Genomic DNA, 18,778 nt, shown 5'->3' with positions numbered 1-18,778 from the left:
ATTCCAATAATTTTTCTAAAACCAATTTTCGTTTTTTTGAAACAAAATTTGCTTTTAAACAAAAAATTACTTATATTTATAATATAATTACTTACTATAATTACCGTTTAATATAATTTGTTAATAATTTTTTAATAAATATAATTATTTAATATTTTTATTCGGTAAAAAATAGCCTTAATTATTTTATAAATCAAATTTTTCAGCTTTTATTGTTGAATAAATATTATGTCTGATCCAATTTTTTAATTTTCCATTAATAGTTGATAATGCTGCAGAATCAACTGAAGATGGAAATTAAATATGTATTAATAAACGAAAATATTATAGGGAGTTTTTCGATAACATTTTAGACTTGCTATATATCACTTTTTTTATTAAATTGCGATAGTAATAAAGAGTTTTATAATGGTAATAATTCAGTTCCTGTACCTACATTCTGTAAGAAACTTTATTACCAGTAAATGTTTTTGATGTACATTTTTTACATATGATCAGCTGTATCTCACAAGCAATAGGGATGGATTAGTCGATGTCTCACAATTTCATTTTTCAAAATATTATTGTCAAGGTGTTAAATGCCTAAAAATGATGATGCCCCCTAAATACTGAAGAAAACTACACAGCATATATATATTAAGCAGATAATATTCTTCAAATATAAAACAAATTTTAGGTCTTAATTATGTCCTCTATTTAACGATGTGTCCAGGTCTCATCATCTTGAACCATATACAAATTAAATTAGGTTTGGTACCCTTTGGTTTAAATCTATTATCTGTAACTTTATTTTAAGTTTTGTTTTAACAAATAGATGTTTTAAATATATAGAGTTATGCAAATTGTTTCTTTACATAGAAGTTGAATTACATATAACATATAATAAAATTCAACCAAAAAACGCAATTTGTCTTTCAGACATACTTTGCTGGTCCAATTTTTATGCGACGCTGGTATAGATTAACGAATTAAGAAAAACAGATGCTGATAAAATATACGTAGCTTTATTCAACGTTTGGTATTTTTAAATAAATTAATACAACTATTTATAATCAATCAGTTCACATGGCTTAATGGTAGTAGGCTGGGGCAGAGTAAGTGTATTTGGCTACAGCTGGAGCTGGAGTAGCGTATACTACGGAAGCTGGAGCTGGGTAAGCTACTGGGGCGCCTACAGAGTAAGTTACTGGAGCTGGAGCAGCATAAGAGAGTGCTACTGGAGCAGCTACCTTAGTTACAACTGGGGCTGGTGCAGAGTAAGAGTAAGTTACTGGAGCAGCTACTTTAGCGACAACTGGGGCTGGAGCAGCGTAAGTGTAAGTAACTGGAGCAGCTACTTTAGCGACGACTGGAGCTGGAGTGGCGTAGACTACTGGGGCAGCTACTTTGGCAACAACTGGAGCTGGGGCAGCGTAAGATACAGCTACTGGAGCGGCTACTTTAGCTTGACCTTCCTTGGAGACTACAGCGTTGAAACCATTGTGGGCATCAGAGGTATATTCGACGGTTCTCTTGGTACCATCAGCATCTACCAAGGAGTAGCTGCCTTTTACAACATCACCACGTCTAGATTCTTGTTGGGATTTTACATCTCCGGTGTGGGGGTCGCTGACGGAATATCCAAAATCATAGTGAGCTGGGGCGGTTGGTTCTGGAGCCAAAACTTTGGCTACTGGGGCGTAAGCTACTGGAGCAGCTACAGCTACAGCTGGAGAAGCGACGTAACCGGCACGGGCTACAGCTACGAAAGCAGCGAATACTACGAACTAAAAATAAAAATATATTAGAGAAATTCCAATTAAGAGACCCAAACATACTTTGAAAGCCATGTTTCTTGTTTAAGTTTAGTTATTGAACTGATTAAAACTAGCAAATTGTCGTCTTTATATACCGCGAAATATTTAGATAGAGGCGTGGCTTACGTATATTTATTTCATTAACACCAACACAACGCATACTCTAGGAACCTTCAATTTCACTCTGAGTTGCATCTGTTACTTTTGGTTCAAGGGTAGTGATAATAACAAGTTCGTTAAACTATTTTTAGGAATTCCGGCAAGACCAAATATTGATAACATCTGCCCTTGATTATTACGATAATTTTTATAGAATCGTTTTTAGTTTTTTGAAAGAAAATTTGCTTTTAAACAAGAATATAATATTATGTCTGATCCAAATTCATAATTTGCAATTAATAGATGATATTAAAAAATAGAAATGTATTATTAAATGAATATATTTAAGCGAGCTGTTCATAAATTTTAAAATTAGTATATATAAAATAATTTTATTGAATTGAAGAGTTTTATAATTATATATATTACTGTTTCTGTACCTAAATTCTGTAGGAAACACTATTGTAATTTGTAGTGATTGATGTACATTCTCTACATATTTTCAGCAGTATTTCACAGCAAGTAGGATTCGATTAGTCGAAGTACCACAATTTTATTTTTCAGAATATCATTGTCAAGACCACTTAACAAATGATGAAGGAAATTATACAGTATGTGTATTAAGGAGATAAGATTTTTAAAATATTTAACAAGTTTTAGGTCTTAATTATGTCATCCATTTAATGATGTATCTAGGTCTCAACCATACACAACGTACATTAGCTTTGGTACCCTATGCTTAATATATTAAATGCAACTTTATCTTAAATTTAATTTTAACTAATATACGTTCTCAGTTTAACGTTATGCAAATTGCTTGATTACATAGAAGATGAATTATATATGCCAGATATTCTTATAATTGTTTACGCACTTCACTGGCCCTGGACACATTGAATTTTTTGGCGAGTGAATTTGGGTGTATTAACCTTTTCCAGGGTACTTAGCACTGACACTTCGGATCATACTCGCTGTGGTTTGCAGAGGGATATGGCGCTGAATAAGGTTGTTACTGACATAACATATCAGCGATGGCACGTAGCACTTTATTTTGGAATGTCTGAAGGATGGCTTTCTTGGATTTGCTTGTAGTAACCCACAGTTCGGTATCCCACGTCCATAAGGACATAACAATTGACTTAAACAGCAATATCTTATCATCCAAAAATAATTTCCATTTACGTCCTATAAGCCAATAAGTCATGTTCAGTGTAAGCACAAGTTGTTTACGCTTTATTAGTTCCTGTTTCTTATAATTTAAGCGTGGGTTTAAATGAATTCCCAGATATTTAACATTCTCTGCTTGCAGGAGTTGCGATTATTCAGATTTACTTGCGGATAAGACTTTCTACGAAGGGTGAATGTCAGGTGAGTAGATTTTATTTTATTCGCCTTGATAGGCCGTATTTTCAACCACAAATTAATTTTGTTGAGATGAAGGTAGAGGGTCCTTGTAGCTGATATTTTATCCTCGAGAAATGATAAAATCGTCATATCGTCAGCATAAGTTGTTATAGTGGTTTTTGAGGTCGGTACGTCAGCTGTACAGAGAATATATAACAATGGACCAAAGACACTGCTCTGCGAAACAGCGAATTTATTGGATGTAGAGTAGTGTATTCGTCACTGCGTTCCACAATAAAATGTCTATCCATGAGACTCAAATTTAGTAGTTGAAAGTGTGAATGGGGCAGAGATTTTTCATTTTTACTTGAAGTTTCTTATAAAAATTAGTTATCAACAAATTAAAATTTAACCAAATAACTAAAATTGTATGTATTTCAAAAACAAATTGGCTGGCCCAGTTTAAATGAGAGACCGGCATAGATTAACAAAAGTAAGAAAAGGAGATTCTGATAAAATATACGTAGCTTTATTCATCGTTTGGTATTTTTCAATAAATTAATACAACTATTTATAATAAATCAGTTCACATGGCTTAATGGTAGTAAGCTGGGGCAGAGTAAGTGTATTTAGCCACTGCTGGAGCTGGAGTAGCGTATACTACGGAAGCTGGGGCTGGGTAAGCTACTGGGGTGGCTACAGAATAAGCTACTGGAGCTGGAGCAGCATAAGAGACGGCTACTGGAGCAGCTACCTTAGCTACAACTGGAGCTGGAGCAGAATAACTGTAAGTAACTGGAGCAGCTACTTTAGCGACAACTGGGGCTTGAGCAGAGTAAGTGTAAGTAACTGGAGCAGCTGCTTTAGCAACAATTGGAGCTGGAGCAGCGTAAGACACAGCTACTGGAGCGGCTACTTTAGCTTGACCTTCCTTGGAAACTACAGCGTTGAAACCATTGTGAGCATCAGAGGTATATTCGACGGTTCTCTTAGTGCCATCAGCATCTACCAAGGAGTAGCTGCCTTTTACAACATCACCACGTCTAGATTCTTGTTGGGATTTTACATCTCCGGTGTGGGGGTCGCTGACGGAATATCCAAAATCATAGTGAGCTGGGGCGGTTGGTTCTGGAGCCAAAACTTTGGCAACTGGAGCGTAAGCTACTGGAGCAGCTACGGATACAGCTGGGGAAGCTACGTAACCGGAACGGGCTACAGCTACGAAAGCAGCGAATACTACGAACTAAAAATAAAAATATATTAGAGAAATTCCAATTAACAGATCCAAACATACTTTGAAAGTCATGTTTCTTGTTTAAGTTTAGTTGTTAAACTGATTAAAATTAGCAAATTGTCCACTTTATATACCGCGAAATATTTAGATAAAGGCGTGGCTTACGTATATTTATTTCATTAACACCAACACAACGCATACTCTAGGAACCTTCAATTTCAGTCGGAGTTGCATCTTTCACTTTTGGTTTAAGAGTAGTGATAGTAAAGAGTTCAATAAACTATTCTTAGGAATAGCAACAAAACCATCTGCCATTAGTTATTTCGAGAATTATTCTAAAAATCATTTTTAGCTTTTTTAAGTTAATTTTCTTCCAAACAAAGATATTTATATCTTATATTCAATATGCTTAGTACAGTCTTAATTTACAAATTAATGTATTACTACTGTTTCATTTGTACTTGCATTAATACACAAGCAAAACGAGTACGAGATTAGTATTTCTAATTGTTAATTTTATGTTTTAAAAAATAGTCTTAATTATTTATTTTAATTAAATATTTCCGCATTCACAGTTAAATATATATTAAGTTTAATATATTTAGTGATCAAATGTTTCCTTCATTTCACAATATAGCCAGGCCTCATTGTCTTGAACAGTTACAGTTTTTTACGTAAATATGTAAAATGTAGCTTTAGTTTATGTTTCGTTTTAACTAATATATGTTTAATTTTTGACACCATCTTGTTAAAATATTTTAGAATATAAAAATATAAGAAATGTGTCTATTGTAACATATTGATCGAGGTATTTAACGATTTTAACAATAATTGAAATAAATATTAAAAATTGTTATATACATGTACATATTAAAATTAGACCAGAATGCCAAAATTGTCTTTAAAACATATTTGCTGGTTCAGTTTATAAGCAACGCTGGTATTGGTTAAAGGAAGTAAAAGAATAAATTCTGATAAAATATGAGTGGCTTTATTCAATATTTGGTATATTTAAATAAATTAATACAACAATTTATAATAAATCAGTTCGCATGTCTTAATGGTAGTAGGCTGGGACAGAGTAAGTGTATTTGGCTACAGCTGGAGCTGGATAAGCTACTGGGGCAGCTGCAGAATCAGCTACTAGAGCTGGTCTTGGGGCAGCATAAGAGAGGGCTACTGGAGCTGAAGCCGAGTAAATGTAAGTAACTGGAGCAGCTACTTTAGCGACTACTGGGGCTGGCGTGGCGTAGATTACTGGGGCAGCTACTTTAGTAACAACTGGAGCTGGAGCAGCGTAAGATACAGCTACTGGAGCGGCTACTTTAGCTTGACCTTCCTTGGAGACTACAGCGTTGAAACCACTGTGGGCATCAGAAGAATATTTGACCGTCCTCTTGGTACCATCAGCATCTACCAAGGAGTAGCTTCCTTTTACAACATCTCCACGTCTGGATTCTTGTTGGGATTTTACATCTCCGGTATGAGGGTCGCTGACGTCGTATCCGAAATCATAATGAGCTGGGGCGGTTGGTTCTGGAGCCAAAACTTTGGCTACTGGAGCGTAAGCTACTGGGGCTGCTACAGCTTTTGGATCTCTTTATTACATAGTCACTAGGGTGTTCAATATGTTCGCGAATATTAAACCAACATTTCCGGATATGAAAAAATTGATTTAGTGTGCTAAAAGTTTTACTTTATTATTATATATAACTACACTTAACTTCAATAAACATATTGTTCTTGCACGTCTTCCAAGAATATAAGAGTTTTTGTTTACCATACCAGACCTAAATTTGTTTACCATAGTCCGAATATTTTGTCATTAAAAAAATGCTGACGAGAAAGTGAGACGACTTATTTCAAAATGACAAATTATTTCAGTTAATTTATTTCCAGTTATCTTCACAGACGTAGTACGCACTCAGAAGATACGACATCAATTAAGATAAGCGGCAATAGAAAGAGCTATTGTCTGCTGAATGCAGGAATCAAAACGCCTTTATTTCCATATTAATGCTCTAACCGACCATAATACCCTGGATCCCATTTCGTATTAATAATCATTTAAATAGCTTGTAATGAACAGCACCAAGCTAAACCCTCGACAACTTATGTAAATTATACATAACTTTCTGCAAAGCATTTTGTTTCCTGTTTAGAACGTTTGGGAATGCAAGTTCTTAGCCAAAGTTTTATAAAAGAATTCGTCATCTACTTTGGTCATTACATTTCCAATTGTAAACATTTTTAGTATATATGATATAGGCATCAATCATCAGCAAAAATCCTAAATGACCATGTTCTAGTTAAACGAACACATGAATATTCTTTATGTCTCAGGATAAGACGTGTAGTATGGGCGTAGGATATCGATAGGCTGCAGGTTGTACAGGAAAACGAAGGATACCCTAGGTAATTAAATTCAGTTTTTCGTTCTATGCTTCCCACTAAATCAACTATTTGTTTAAAAATGGTCTTAGTAATATATTTTCTAGGATTATCTGGAAGGAAAAAATCAAAAAATTATTCAGAAAATTATTAAAAATAAACCCTATTTGGGGTACCTAAAATACCCTGGAACGGAAAGTCACGGAAAGGTTAATATTTAATGTTGTCGTAGTTTTTTTTTTATTCTGGCCTGAAACCAGGCGGTGGAATGCATGACGCATACCTGGTCTCGGAGACTTGCCCTGGAGTGACAAGTTGGACCAGGTTATGTGGGACTGCCTCTGCGCTTACCAATACACTAAACCGAAACCGCCTCACATTTGACCACTATAGATCGTTACTGCTATTGCATTAAATTTGGGGATATGGCACCCGCTGATCTGGCAGCGGTTATTGGGCACCGGCGATTCTATTAATTCGCGAACTTGAGTTAACGCACGACTGGATACCGTCGTATGGGGGCAAAAATTATGACTGCAGCGACGGATGAGGTCGTTTCAGACTGGAAAAGGGGATGAGGTTAACAGTAAAGCGGTGCTAAGCTCCCAGCATGTCGATCAGCTCGCGAACAAGCGCGTTTTCAGAAGAACATGAATTTGACAGTTTCCCTATGAATTTGATTATTTCTGACAAACTATGGAGCGTTTAAGATTCTCCTGAGGAGCTTATTTTGGAAAACTTGAAGCCGTTTAAAGTAGACATTATATCCGCAGAGAAGTACGAACCGAATTAACATCTTGTAAAATAAGCAATAGATGGAAATGGAAAGTCTGCTAGAAGGGCAGATCAGAGAAGAGAGCAGGTTTGCTATCCCTGAACCTTTCTGGATTGCTTTCTGAATTTGGGAATGCCAATCGAACCGTCGGTCGAAGTGGAGACCTAGGTACGTGACGTTATCCATCCATGGAATTATTCCGGTGTCGATCTTAAGTTGCAAAATGCGCAGTGCGTGATGTTTCTTGTGGAAAATGATGGCCTGGAATTTCAGGGGGTTGATTTGCAACCTCCAGAATTTGAACCACTTGACCGCATGATCGAGCTGCTTCTGTAAACGTTCGTGAATTGTAACTTCGAAACTGGCGGCCGTGAAGAAAGCAGTATCGTCAACGTAAAACGCGACCTCAATGTGTTCTTTTCTCGGAAGACCTGAAATAAAGAGGTTAAATAAGGCTGGGGTCAGCGAGGAACCTTGAAGTATGCCAGCATCGATTTGTTTTCGACTGGAAAGTGTTTTCCTGATCTTGACCTAGAAAGATCTGTCCGATAGATTGGACTTGATGAGAGCGGTTGGGTCTTCTGAGAGGCCTAACCACACGCGTTTTGCGATCAAAACATCGTGCCAGACCTTGTCGAAGGCTTTGGTTAGGTCCAAAAGACTACTTCAAGCTTTTTACGTTGGTCAAGAGCGTGATGGCGGCCAGACGGGTAGTCCGATGGACGGATGAGTGGTGAGCGCGAAAGCCGAATTGTTCAACAGGAATCATGTTGTTTTCCTTTATGAAACAGTTGAAAGTGTAGAGTATTGCCCTCTCGGCAAGCTTCGAAATGGCACTGAGAAGGCTGATAGGCCTGTAGTCAGATGGAGATGATTTTGCTCCTTTCTTGGGAATAACCGCTATATGTGCTTGTCTCTGTAGTACTCTCGTAGTGTGTTCACATATATACATGTATATTAAAACTTTGACTTTAACACTACCTTTTAAACTTAATTCTCCTAGAACAACCATTAATCTATTTATAACAAATTCTAAATAACTTCCTATTCATAGATGACATAAAACAACTCGGACCTGACCTAACAAAAAATTATACAGATATTGTGAAAGAAGGTTCATTTCACAGCTCATCAGCACTCTGGTCATCTGACTCTTACCAATAAACTCACAATATCTGAAAATTGTAAAGAAAAAAATTGTTTTCTCTCTTAATTTTGCCTTCAAAAGTATTTTTTATTGGTTAAATATATTTTTGAAATAAAACAATATATTTTATCAGTATTTTATCCAGTCATTTTTATTTTGTTTTTTCTTTTTGGTACGATATTGCAAATAAATTATTTTACATCTATTTACACAAAGTGAATTACAGTTTCTTAATGATAGTAGGCTGGAGCAGAGTAGGCGTATTTGGCTACTGGGGCAGCGGCGGCATAAGCTACTGGAGCTGGAGCAGCATAGGCTACTGGGGCAGCTACGGAGTAAGCTACTGGAGCTGGAGCTGGCAGAGCTACTTTAGCTACAACTGGAGCTGGGGCAGCGTAAGATACGGCTACTGGAGCTGGGGCAGAGTAGGATACCGCTACTGGGGCTGGGGCAGCATAAGATAGAGCTGGAGCTGGAGCGGCTACTTTAGCGACTACTGGGGCTGGGGCAGCATAGGATACGGCTACTGGAGCTGGGGCTGGGACGGCTACTTTAGCAACAACTGGAGCTGGAGCAGCGTAAGATACAGCTACTGGAGCGGCTACTTTAGCTGGACCTTCCTTGGAGACTACAGCGTTGAAACCACTGTGGGCATCAGAGGTATATTCGACGGTTCTCTTGGTACCATCAGCATCTACCAAGGAGTAGCTGCCTTTTACAACATCTCCACGTCTGGATTCTTGTTGGGATTTTACATCTCCGGTATGAGGGTCGCTAACAGCGTATCCGAAATCATAGTGAGCTGGGGCCGTTGGTTCTGGAGCCAATACCTTGGCTACTGGAGCGTAAGCTACTGGGGCAGCTAAGTAACCAGCGCGGGCTACAGCTACGAAGGCGGCGAATACTACAAACTAAAAAGAAACATATTAAAAATCTGTCACATTAAAAACACACCCAATCTCACTTACTTTGAAAGCCATGTTTATTAGTTTGACTACAGAATCAACTGATTTTTAGATGAAACCGTATCGGTTTATATATCAAAATCAACTCGACACGAGTGGGCGTGGTTTGCACCAATAATTTTCACTAATCAATTAATAAAGAAAGAATTCGCAATCCTTGAACAATTTTTATAAATTAGAACGCTCTCGAGAATATATTTGGGTCTCAAGGAAACAATATTTCCTACTTTCAAAATATCGTTATCAAACTTACATACGTTTTAAATTCTTGCATATGTTTAACATAATACATTTAATATTACGGCCGAAATTTTATGATATTTAAAACAATCGACTAAGAATTAACATACTAATTATGATAAAATGATTAATATGATTTTTGTTAATATTTTTCTTCATTATTTTCTTATCAAAAATTGTATGTATAAATGATGATAATTTAATTTAAATCTAATGTTTACCAAATGTTTCCGTTCTGGGCCTAATGTGGCATCCGAATCACAGTCATCGGTATTATATATATATATATATATATATATATATATATATATATATATATATATATATATATAAAATTATATAGTTTAAAGTCTCATTTTCCTTGTCGGATTTTACAGTCTTGCCTAGAACATTCACAAATTTTAAACAATCACAAACATAAATTTACAACCATGCCCCAGCAGGATTCGAACCCACGGCTATCGCAACAGTAGGAGGACTTGTCCCATCGCCTGTACCACTGCGCCACCAAGCTGGCTAGTCATCTGTATTAATCTTACTTACTACATTGACACTAAAACTAACGAGAAATTAACTTAGAAACAAAGCTAAGATTAATTTTCCACTATATCTGTCATCTTTACCAAAATTGGAACGATTTCGATCAATATTCAAAATAAACACATTTATACACCACTATGAATCGTCTATGAATCTCTATGAAAAAAAAAAGAAAATTGAATTACACTTTTACTACATTTAATGTTTGCTGTCAGATAAATGTTACAGACGGCTGATAATTAAGTCAAAGTTTCTCTCAATTGATCCTATTAGGATTCCTTTTATCATAATAAAATATCCATCATCTTTACAAGAACCTCCACAATATCCTGGTATGTTAGCAGACACGACAAATTTCCATAACATTTAAATAAGTTGCAATTATATATGCAAAGTATAATTTTGTGTTTTCTTGTAGAAAAGCGAAAATTGAATAAATAATAACCATTATAGAATATTATCGGTTAGTTATAATCACGAAATAGTTGAATTTTAAGACCAACCGATTTAATGAAGCGTTCTATAATAAGATAAAATGTATGCTGAACATGCAAATAAAAAGAGATAACCTGATCAGGATAATCTATTTTGTCTTTCAACTATATATTTACTTTCCTCAGCTTTCTTGTAAGTCTTTTTTAGATAATTAACAGGTCAATTGAAAATTCCCCGGCCTATCATAGTAAAACACTTTTTTTGGCAAAATATTTTTTTTTATTCAACATAATTCCCTTTAAGGATGATACACTGATTATAGCGAGCCTCCAAGGTTTCGATACCGTTTTTGTAGGCCTCAGCTTTGGCTTTTTCATTCGACGAAAATTTCTTCCCAGCGAGCATTCTTTTGAGATATGAGAACAGGAAATAGTCGGTGGTAGGCAGATCTGGAGAATTCGGTGGGTGAGGAAGATATTGGAAGCCCAATTCATTGATTTTTGTTATCGTTTGCTCTGACTTGTGACACGGTGCATTTTCTTGGTGAAGCAGCACGATTTCGTACTTCAAAGGATCCAATAACGCTATGTAACAGTCGCTGTTGATGGTCCTTTCTTTTTCAAGGTAGTCAATGAAAATTATTCCATGTGCATCCCAAAATACAGACGCCATAACGTTGCGTTTTTCAACGCTTTGGAGCAGGTGCATCGTGTGCAGTCCACTCGGATGACAGTCGATTGGACTTCCGACTGAAATGATGGAGCCATGTTTAATCCAGAGTCACACATTGATGCAAAAATTCGGGTTTATTACGCTTGATCATCTTTAACCACTGCTCCGAATCATCAACTCGTCGTTATTTTTGGTGTAAAGTGAGCTCCCACCCAAAAAAGGGGGCACCCACTTTGCACAGAACTTTCTCATACACAAATATTCGTGAATGATATGATGTACACGTTCAATTGATATTTTTAGAGTGTCTGCTATTTCATTAAATTTTAATTTAGGGTCACTCAAAATCATTTTGTGGATTTTTTAAATGTTTTCGGCTGTAACAACCTCTTTTGGGCGTCCACTGCGTTCACCGTATTCGGTGCTCATTTCACCACGTTTAAACTTAGCATACCAATCTTTGATGATTGATTTTCCTGGAGCAGTGCCGGGAAACTCGGCATCAAGCCAAGTTTTTGCTTCAACTGTATTTTTTTCCTTCAAAAATCAATATTTTATGAACACGCGAAATTCCTTTTTATCTATTTTTTTCACAATAACAAAAGTTGCTTCACTCAAAATGCTATAATTCACAAACTAATGATCCGACAGCTGTCAAATTTATACACGCATCTTTTGACGGTTAGGGCTTACTAAAAAACATATGGATTTAATTCTAGTAGCGCCATCTATGTGTCAGGCATGGGACTTTTCAATTGACCTTTTAATATTCTAAAGGTATTCTAGTAGTGTTGTTAAGAAAGGAAACTACTTCAAAAAGTCTATATTTATGCTCTTAATGTTTTTTTATTATAAGTAGTGAATAATGTTAGCAACAATGTCGTGTATTTTGTAGAACGATATCTATTGTAAACCACTAACGCAGCTATTACATTCTATGTTTCTCAGGTTTCTCTATATAAAATAATAGCTCTCCCTTTAGTGTTATTAAGTTATTCACGTTAAAGAGACTAGCCTCAGTCACGAAATGCGTAGGAATGATTTGTTTGTTAGTTTGATTTGAAGAAATCTGTGGCCGAAACCAACTTTGAGAAACTAACGCTGCTCCGTCATATTGCATATTGCCGGTTTTGGATTTGACTATTGATTTTTGATGTCAATGTCAACAAAGAGTGGCCTGGAGGACCAAAAAGGTCCTAAGACAATAAAGTGCAATACAACTAAAACTCTCAAAAACTTTCAGACAACTTATCAGCTGATGCATCGACAGTTTCGAGACCTTTACATGATATGTATCCAGGAAATATTCGACAGAAAATTGATATCAAACGAACAGACTAAAAATTCTCTATTGAACCGTTTCAACATAGCAGTTTCATTGCTTTTCAGGTAAAAAAAGAGTTGTGCGGCATACTGATTAACCAGATGATTGATTATTCAATAAAAAGATTGAAAATGTTAGAAATGTTTTAGAAAAAAATATTTATAATATTTTTAAATCTTCTATATTATTACCAAATAATAACAAGAGCTTTTTTAAATGTATTTCGCTTCTTTCGAAGTAATCAACCTAGGATAATATATATTTGAACCGACATTTTTTTAAAAGAGTTATTGAATTCGATTTCTGTAATTTCTTTTAAATCCCCTTAGTTCTAATCTACTCAATCTACTCAAAACGATGTTCCTGAAGCGGTTTATTGTAGCACATAAGCAGAACCACGTGCGAATAATTACAATAAGCATCGACAGTCATTCCTTTTTCATCATTTCCTTTCCTTTGTTTGTGTTTTATCTGCCTGACAAATAATAAAACCATCATATATAAAACGGTTTAAAGTATAATTTTCTGTACTAGTAGATTCTTTTGGATCTTTTCAGCAACTGCTCAGTTGCCTCTTTCATTCATTGCTGGACTTTCATTCAATAAGTCCTGAATTTGATGGTCTTCGAACTTTTTGGTCCACCAGATCGTTCTTTCCTAGTGCCATCAAAACCACCACTTTTGAATCATTTAAACCAAAACCAACAATTGACGGAAAAACATAGCTATAAGTTCCTATAGCTTAAGAAGTTCAAGTTCCTCAACATATATGTATTATTTGACGACTACGACGGTAGTTGTATATGGTTATGATCACAATATTGAACATATAATAAAAATAACATATAACAAAATGTAATGATGGCATACTGAGTAAAGAGAACCACTGTGTGGGCAGGGTCTCCACTTGGCAGATGAGAATGGGTGAATTTACAAATATTAGCAAGTCGGGTAAAAATAAACAGAATCTGGATTTGGAAAGTAGGATAGAGGAGAAGAAATCGTACATTATTTGCTATATTTTGTTGCTATTTTCTACTACATTCCAGCACAGTTGAATTATGTTATAATATGGTTCAATTTAAGGGAATATATCTTTATATTGTATGATGTATTGATAATACACTCAATAATAACAAATAGAAAACTGCTATTTGATGTGATGACCATCGAACTTAACAGCTGTATATAATAATAATTCGCGAAATCGAAATAATTCGCGTTTTAACCAATATATATCGTTGATCGAAAATCGTACAAGGATCTAATATTTTAGTGATAATTTTTAGTGAGGTAATAAAACTATGATATCTATATATCCATGTATTTTGGTATGGCTTCAAGAATAAATTACTTTATGGCTATTTACAGAATAATTAACGTGGTCAGATTGTCTTAGTGGTAGTAAGATGGGGCGGCGTAGGCGTAAGGGGCGGCTACTTTAGCTACTACTGGGGCTGGGGCGGAGTAGGCAGAGTAGGCTACTGGAGCTGGGGCAGAGTAAGCTACTGGAGCTGGAGCGGCGTAGGCTACTTGAGCTGGGGCAGCATAGGCCAGTGGAGCGGCAACCTTGGCTACTACTGGAGCTGGAGCAGCATAGGATACGGCAGCTGGGGCGGCGTAAGCTACTGGGGCGGCTACTTTAGCGACAACTGGAGCTGGGGCGGCAGCGTAGGCTACTTTGGCGACTACTGGGGCAACAACTGGACCTTCCTTGGAAACAACAGCGTTGAAACCGTTGTGAGCATCGGCGGAGTATTCTACGGTTCTCTTGGTACCATCGGCATCAACCAAGGAGTAGCTGCCTTTGACAACATCACCACGTCTGGATTCTTGTTGGGATTTGACATCTCCGGTATGGGGGTCGCTGACGGAGTATCCGTAGTCGTAGTGAGCTGGAGCGTCAGCTTCAGCAACAACGGCCTTAGCTACGGGGGCAGCATAGGCTACTGGGGCGGCGATCTTGGCTACTGGAGCAGCGTAAGCCAAAGCTGGGGCAGCGGCGTAAGCCAATGGAGCTGGAGCATAACCAGCACGGGCTACAGCTACGAAAGCGGCGAATACTACAAACTGCAAAGAGATAAATCATTAGTTATTACATTTGTGAAGAGAAAATAAGCAATTTCACATTATATAACCCATTAATATTTTGAAATTGGAAAACATATATTTAAATGCATCTAAGAAATTAAGATTTTATGTTAATTTAGTCGATTTAAAAATACACTGCAACATATGAAAAATAAGGCACATGTTGAGAGCTCTATAACTTATATCATGACCAAATACTATATAGACTGTATTCTTTTGGTGACTTTAAGACTGGTCAGGGAAATGGTTCAGTTTAGTGTAAAACATCAGCTATAGTGAAAAATATTTACAAAATTCGATATAATAAATGAATAATAACGAAAAATCAGCAATTGAGCAGAAATTGTTTGAGGCTCACCAACACTGGACACAATTTTTGACAGGATAACATATTTTATATATAGGTATATGTGTAGAAAATGTTACAAACAAATTTTAGACCATCTAAGAAAATAAAATAATTTGATATATAAAAATTATTTGAATATCTAAGAATAATAGTTAATTAATGAAAAAATAAATTCACGATTATTCCACCAAAAACAACTATTAAAACTTTTCGAAAAATGTCGTAATATCCACCAACTGGTTCACCAAACGATTGCCTACGTACCTTGAAAGCCATGTTTCTGATTTAGCTAATGTGAGATTAACTGAAGAAGTACATTATGATTTCGGCTTATATACCGACGTACCCACAACAGGACAAGCAGGGTGTGGTCGTCGGTGGTCCATTGCTGGCCGCTTCAGGACCTTTCACCGAAACAGAAGCCTGAAACGCGTATGCCTTGATTGATGGTCAATGTGTATGTGGGCAAGGTCAAGCAATTTTTTAATGGTCAGTTCTTTTCAAATTTGGCGGATTACCTTTGGCGAAAAAAAATGCGTCGAAATTAGAACGAATTTTCTTCTTATCATTAGAATTTGTTTAATATAGTATTTAGTGCTTAGATTATGACTTTTTATTGACTATCAAATTTCATATAACTAAATGTTTTACACTAATTATGATTAATAGTACACAAATGAAGCAAGATCTATTATATATTTTATTATAATCTACGATATAGCGTAATATTATAATATAAAGTAGCGTACATACATTATACATTAAAGTAAAACACATATTTGGTACACTCTATCGAGACTACACTCTGTTGACAATAGGACTAGAATACTTGGAGGAATTCATTGAAACCATTTTCAACAACTTTAAATTACATTCACAGTAACCAATATTAGTATAGCAAAGTCCTGCCTACTTTGACATGTCCGTTAATGTCTGTTAAAACCAAATTAGATCGGCTGCAGGATTTCAGTTTGAAGCATTTTACTATTACTCTACAACAACTAAAAGAGAGCTTAGAAAGAACATTTAATGGATAGTTATTCCTTGCCGGATTTACTATTGTCTAAAGGTATTTACAATTACAATAACAAACATAAAGTACATCCATGCCCCAGCAGGATTCGAACCCGCGACTATCGCAACAGTAGGAGAACCGTCCTGTCGCCTTGACCACTGCGCCAACGAAATCAGCTGCAGAAATATTGTTTCCTTTAATAAGTTTTATTCATTCCTAAATAAGAGGCTTTTGGTCTAATAGTACATTTAAAAATCTAGTGTTCTTCGAAAGAAATTCTTCCTTTAGCGATTAATAGGCTGGCTGTTAGTGACTGTATTTTGTTATTTATATTTTGTATCTAAAGAAATAATTAAAATGCTGTATTTTGTATTTTATATTTCAAATACACTACATAAAATTATTTTGTATTTCGTATTTTAAAACATTCCATCATTGATCATAATGTAACTTAACAGCTTTCTATCCGTTAATTTAAGCGATTTCTCCAGAAAATATGACGTTTCAGTTATAGGTTAAACATTATCCTATATTTCTCAATTTCGTCAACTAAAAGTTACAAGACAACAGATTCCGTCGTATTTGAAAACTTTTATTTTAAGAAAATAGTGACTTGAATAACAACTAAATATCCCACTCATCATATCTTGTAGTTTAGCATAAAGACACCATGTATTCTTAAGAAACCAATGTTACGTTAATCGCACAATATCACTTATGTATACTTCTGTCATCATCATTATCATCACTATACATCAAAATAAAAAATAAGTAAAAAATAATCTTCCGATTCATTGAAACACGCTATTTTAATAAACCTTAAATACATTCACCCGGATTTGTCAAGATTTATTTTGCAAAAAGTTTTCAAATAAATTTCTACTGTTATCAACAATCTATTAACAAGAAATATGTGTATAAAGCACCTTCGCCATTTTGCAGGACATGACCGTTTGAATTTTTAATAAAATATTTAATATACTTTTTAATAAAGTCTATTTGGAAGTGGAATTCAACAACTGCCTTGAAGACAGGAAACTATTGAATTGCATTATTATTCCGAATGGGACGGAATATGATGGAAAAATAACTATTAACACTAGACAATTCGCACCAAGTTTAGTTTCAAGTTTTAAGCCTTGAGATCTTGCAGATTATTTCTAGAAATGTTAGTAAACTGTATAGTTTCTGCGTCACTAACAAATGAAGTATATCCATTGTACATGGGTTTTAATCACTTTAAACTCCAAATGTTGTTCACTCAACTGACGAATGTCTATTTTTTTGTTAGCTTTTACACTGATGTCTGTCGACACACACACATCCTTGCGCCATCCATTTACCAGACAATAACCATTAATTACGTTATACCAACATATTCAAGAAAAAAAATTATGTATGCAACACCTTGTTAATTTAAATAAATAGTATCATTAATAAACATTAACTAGTAATAGTATCATTAATAAATAGTACTATATTCACTAACAAGGTGGAATAAACTTAAAAAAAAGGTATTCAGGAGACAATTCTTTTATCTTGATTTTCTCATTCAACTTTAACAGCCACGTAACAATGAAAAGTACTATATCAAGGATATAGCATATATCACTTTTTAAGTATTCATTAATACAAAAATTGCTTACTAAAATAGCTTGTATTTTTCAAAATGTCACAGCAAAATGCCGTCGTGTCCATCTCCATGATATATTAAGTTGGAAACATCATATTTAACAAAAAAAAACTGAGCAGATTAAAGAAGATAATCGTCTTGACCTAAGGTTAAAGAGATTGTTTATAAATTAATATAGGGTTGCAATGAGTAACCAAATTATCTAGTAAACCAACGATGTCAAAAAAAAAGTTCTACCATTAAGTACCAGTGCTTATTGCTACGTAACCCACTATACGATAACCTCGAAATGAAATGGATCTATAGGCCATTCAAAGTTTTTTTAAACATTATAGTAAATCTAATGCATATATTATCGAGGGACTTAAAACTACAATTAAGAACACGGCTATAATAGTTTGTAGGTTAGATTTGTTTTATTTACATTAAATTCTTTTCCACATCATCCATGAGCTAGAGATTCTAGGCGCGTTTTTTTATGTAGTGGTATCTCCCTGGAGACCTAATCCACCTAATTAACAATTGTATTTCTGAGAAACGTATTTTACTTTCATTCGAGATAGAGAATATTTAATTTTTTCGTTTAGTTCTTGTTTCCTTCAATGATGTTTTTACTTGTCACGTCATTTTGGTATCACTGTATATTTTATTTCTTCTTCTACTATTTGTGTACACCATTCTTCATAAAATTAATCACTGAATTTTGTCTTATACATTTACCATTTCTA

The 18,778-nt window shown here is 35.2% G+C and overlaps 2 protein-coding genes across 2 annotated transcripts; both read right to left on the bottom strand.

The window, feature by feature from the left end:
• Positions 1–1,006: 1,006 nt before the first annotated feature.
• Positions 1,007–15,801, bottom strand: LOC143196299 (uncharacterized). Its single transcript, XM_076403962.1, has 6 exons — positions 15,667–15,801; positions 14,367–15,032; positions 7,812–7,900; positions 5,573–6,071; positions 3,839–4,482; positions 1,007–1,719 (listed from the first exon to the last, which is right to left on the bottom strand). The coding sequence occupies exons 1-6, from the start codon at positions 15,676–15,678 to the stop codon at positions 1,071–1,073; spliced, it is 2,559 nt and encodes an 852-aa protein (XP_076260077.1). The 5' UTR covers positions 15,679–15,801; the 3' UTR covers positions 1,007–1,070.
• LOC143195376 (cuticle protein) lies at positions 8,932–9,890 on the bottom strand. The gene is made up of 2 exons (XM_076402443.1): positions 9,755–9,890; positions 8,932–9,697 (listed from the first exon to the last, which is right to left on the bottom strand). Exons 1-2 carry the CDS (start codon positions 9,764–9,766, stop codon positions 9,017–9,019), a joined length of 693 nt encoding a protein of 230 aa, XP_076258558.1. The 5' UTR covers positions 9,767–9,890; the 3' UTR covers positions 8,932–9,016.
• Positions 15,802–18,778: the final 2,977 nt, after the last annotated feature.

This window comes from Rhynchophorus ferrugineus, unplaced genomic scaffold, assembly GCF_030347505.1.
Source record: "Rhynchophorus ferrugineus isolate W39M unplaced genomic scaffold, kcgeb_rfMv2 rfM4, whole genome shotgun sequence".
Taxonomy (NCBI): Eukaryota; Metazoa; Arthropoda; class Insecta; order Coleoptera; family Curculionidae; genus Rhynchophorus; species Rhynchophorus ferrugineus.
This window is presented reverse-complemented; position numbering and strand designations above follow the sequence as displayed.

Excerpts from the sequence above, each read along its gene's own strand:
- LOC143196299 (XM_076403962.1), bottom strand. Across the intron at positions 4,483-5,572 it reads TAGCTTATCCAGCTCCAGCT|TTCGTAGTATTCGCTGCTTT; the intron begins GTAGCCAAATAC and ends TTTTATTTTTAG. Across the intron at positions 1,720-3,838 it reads TCTGCCCCAGCTTACTACCA|CGCTTCTCCAGCTGTAGCTG; the intron begins TTAAGCCATGTG and ends TGCCGGTTACGT.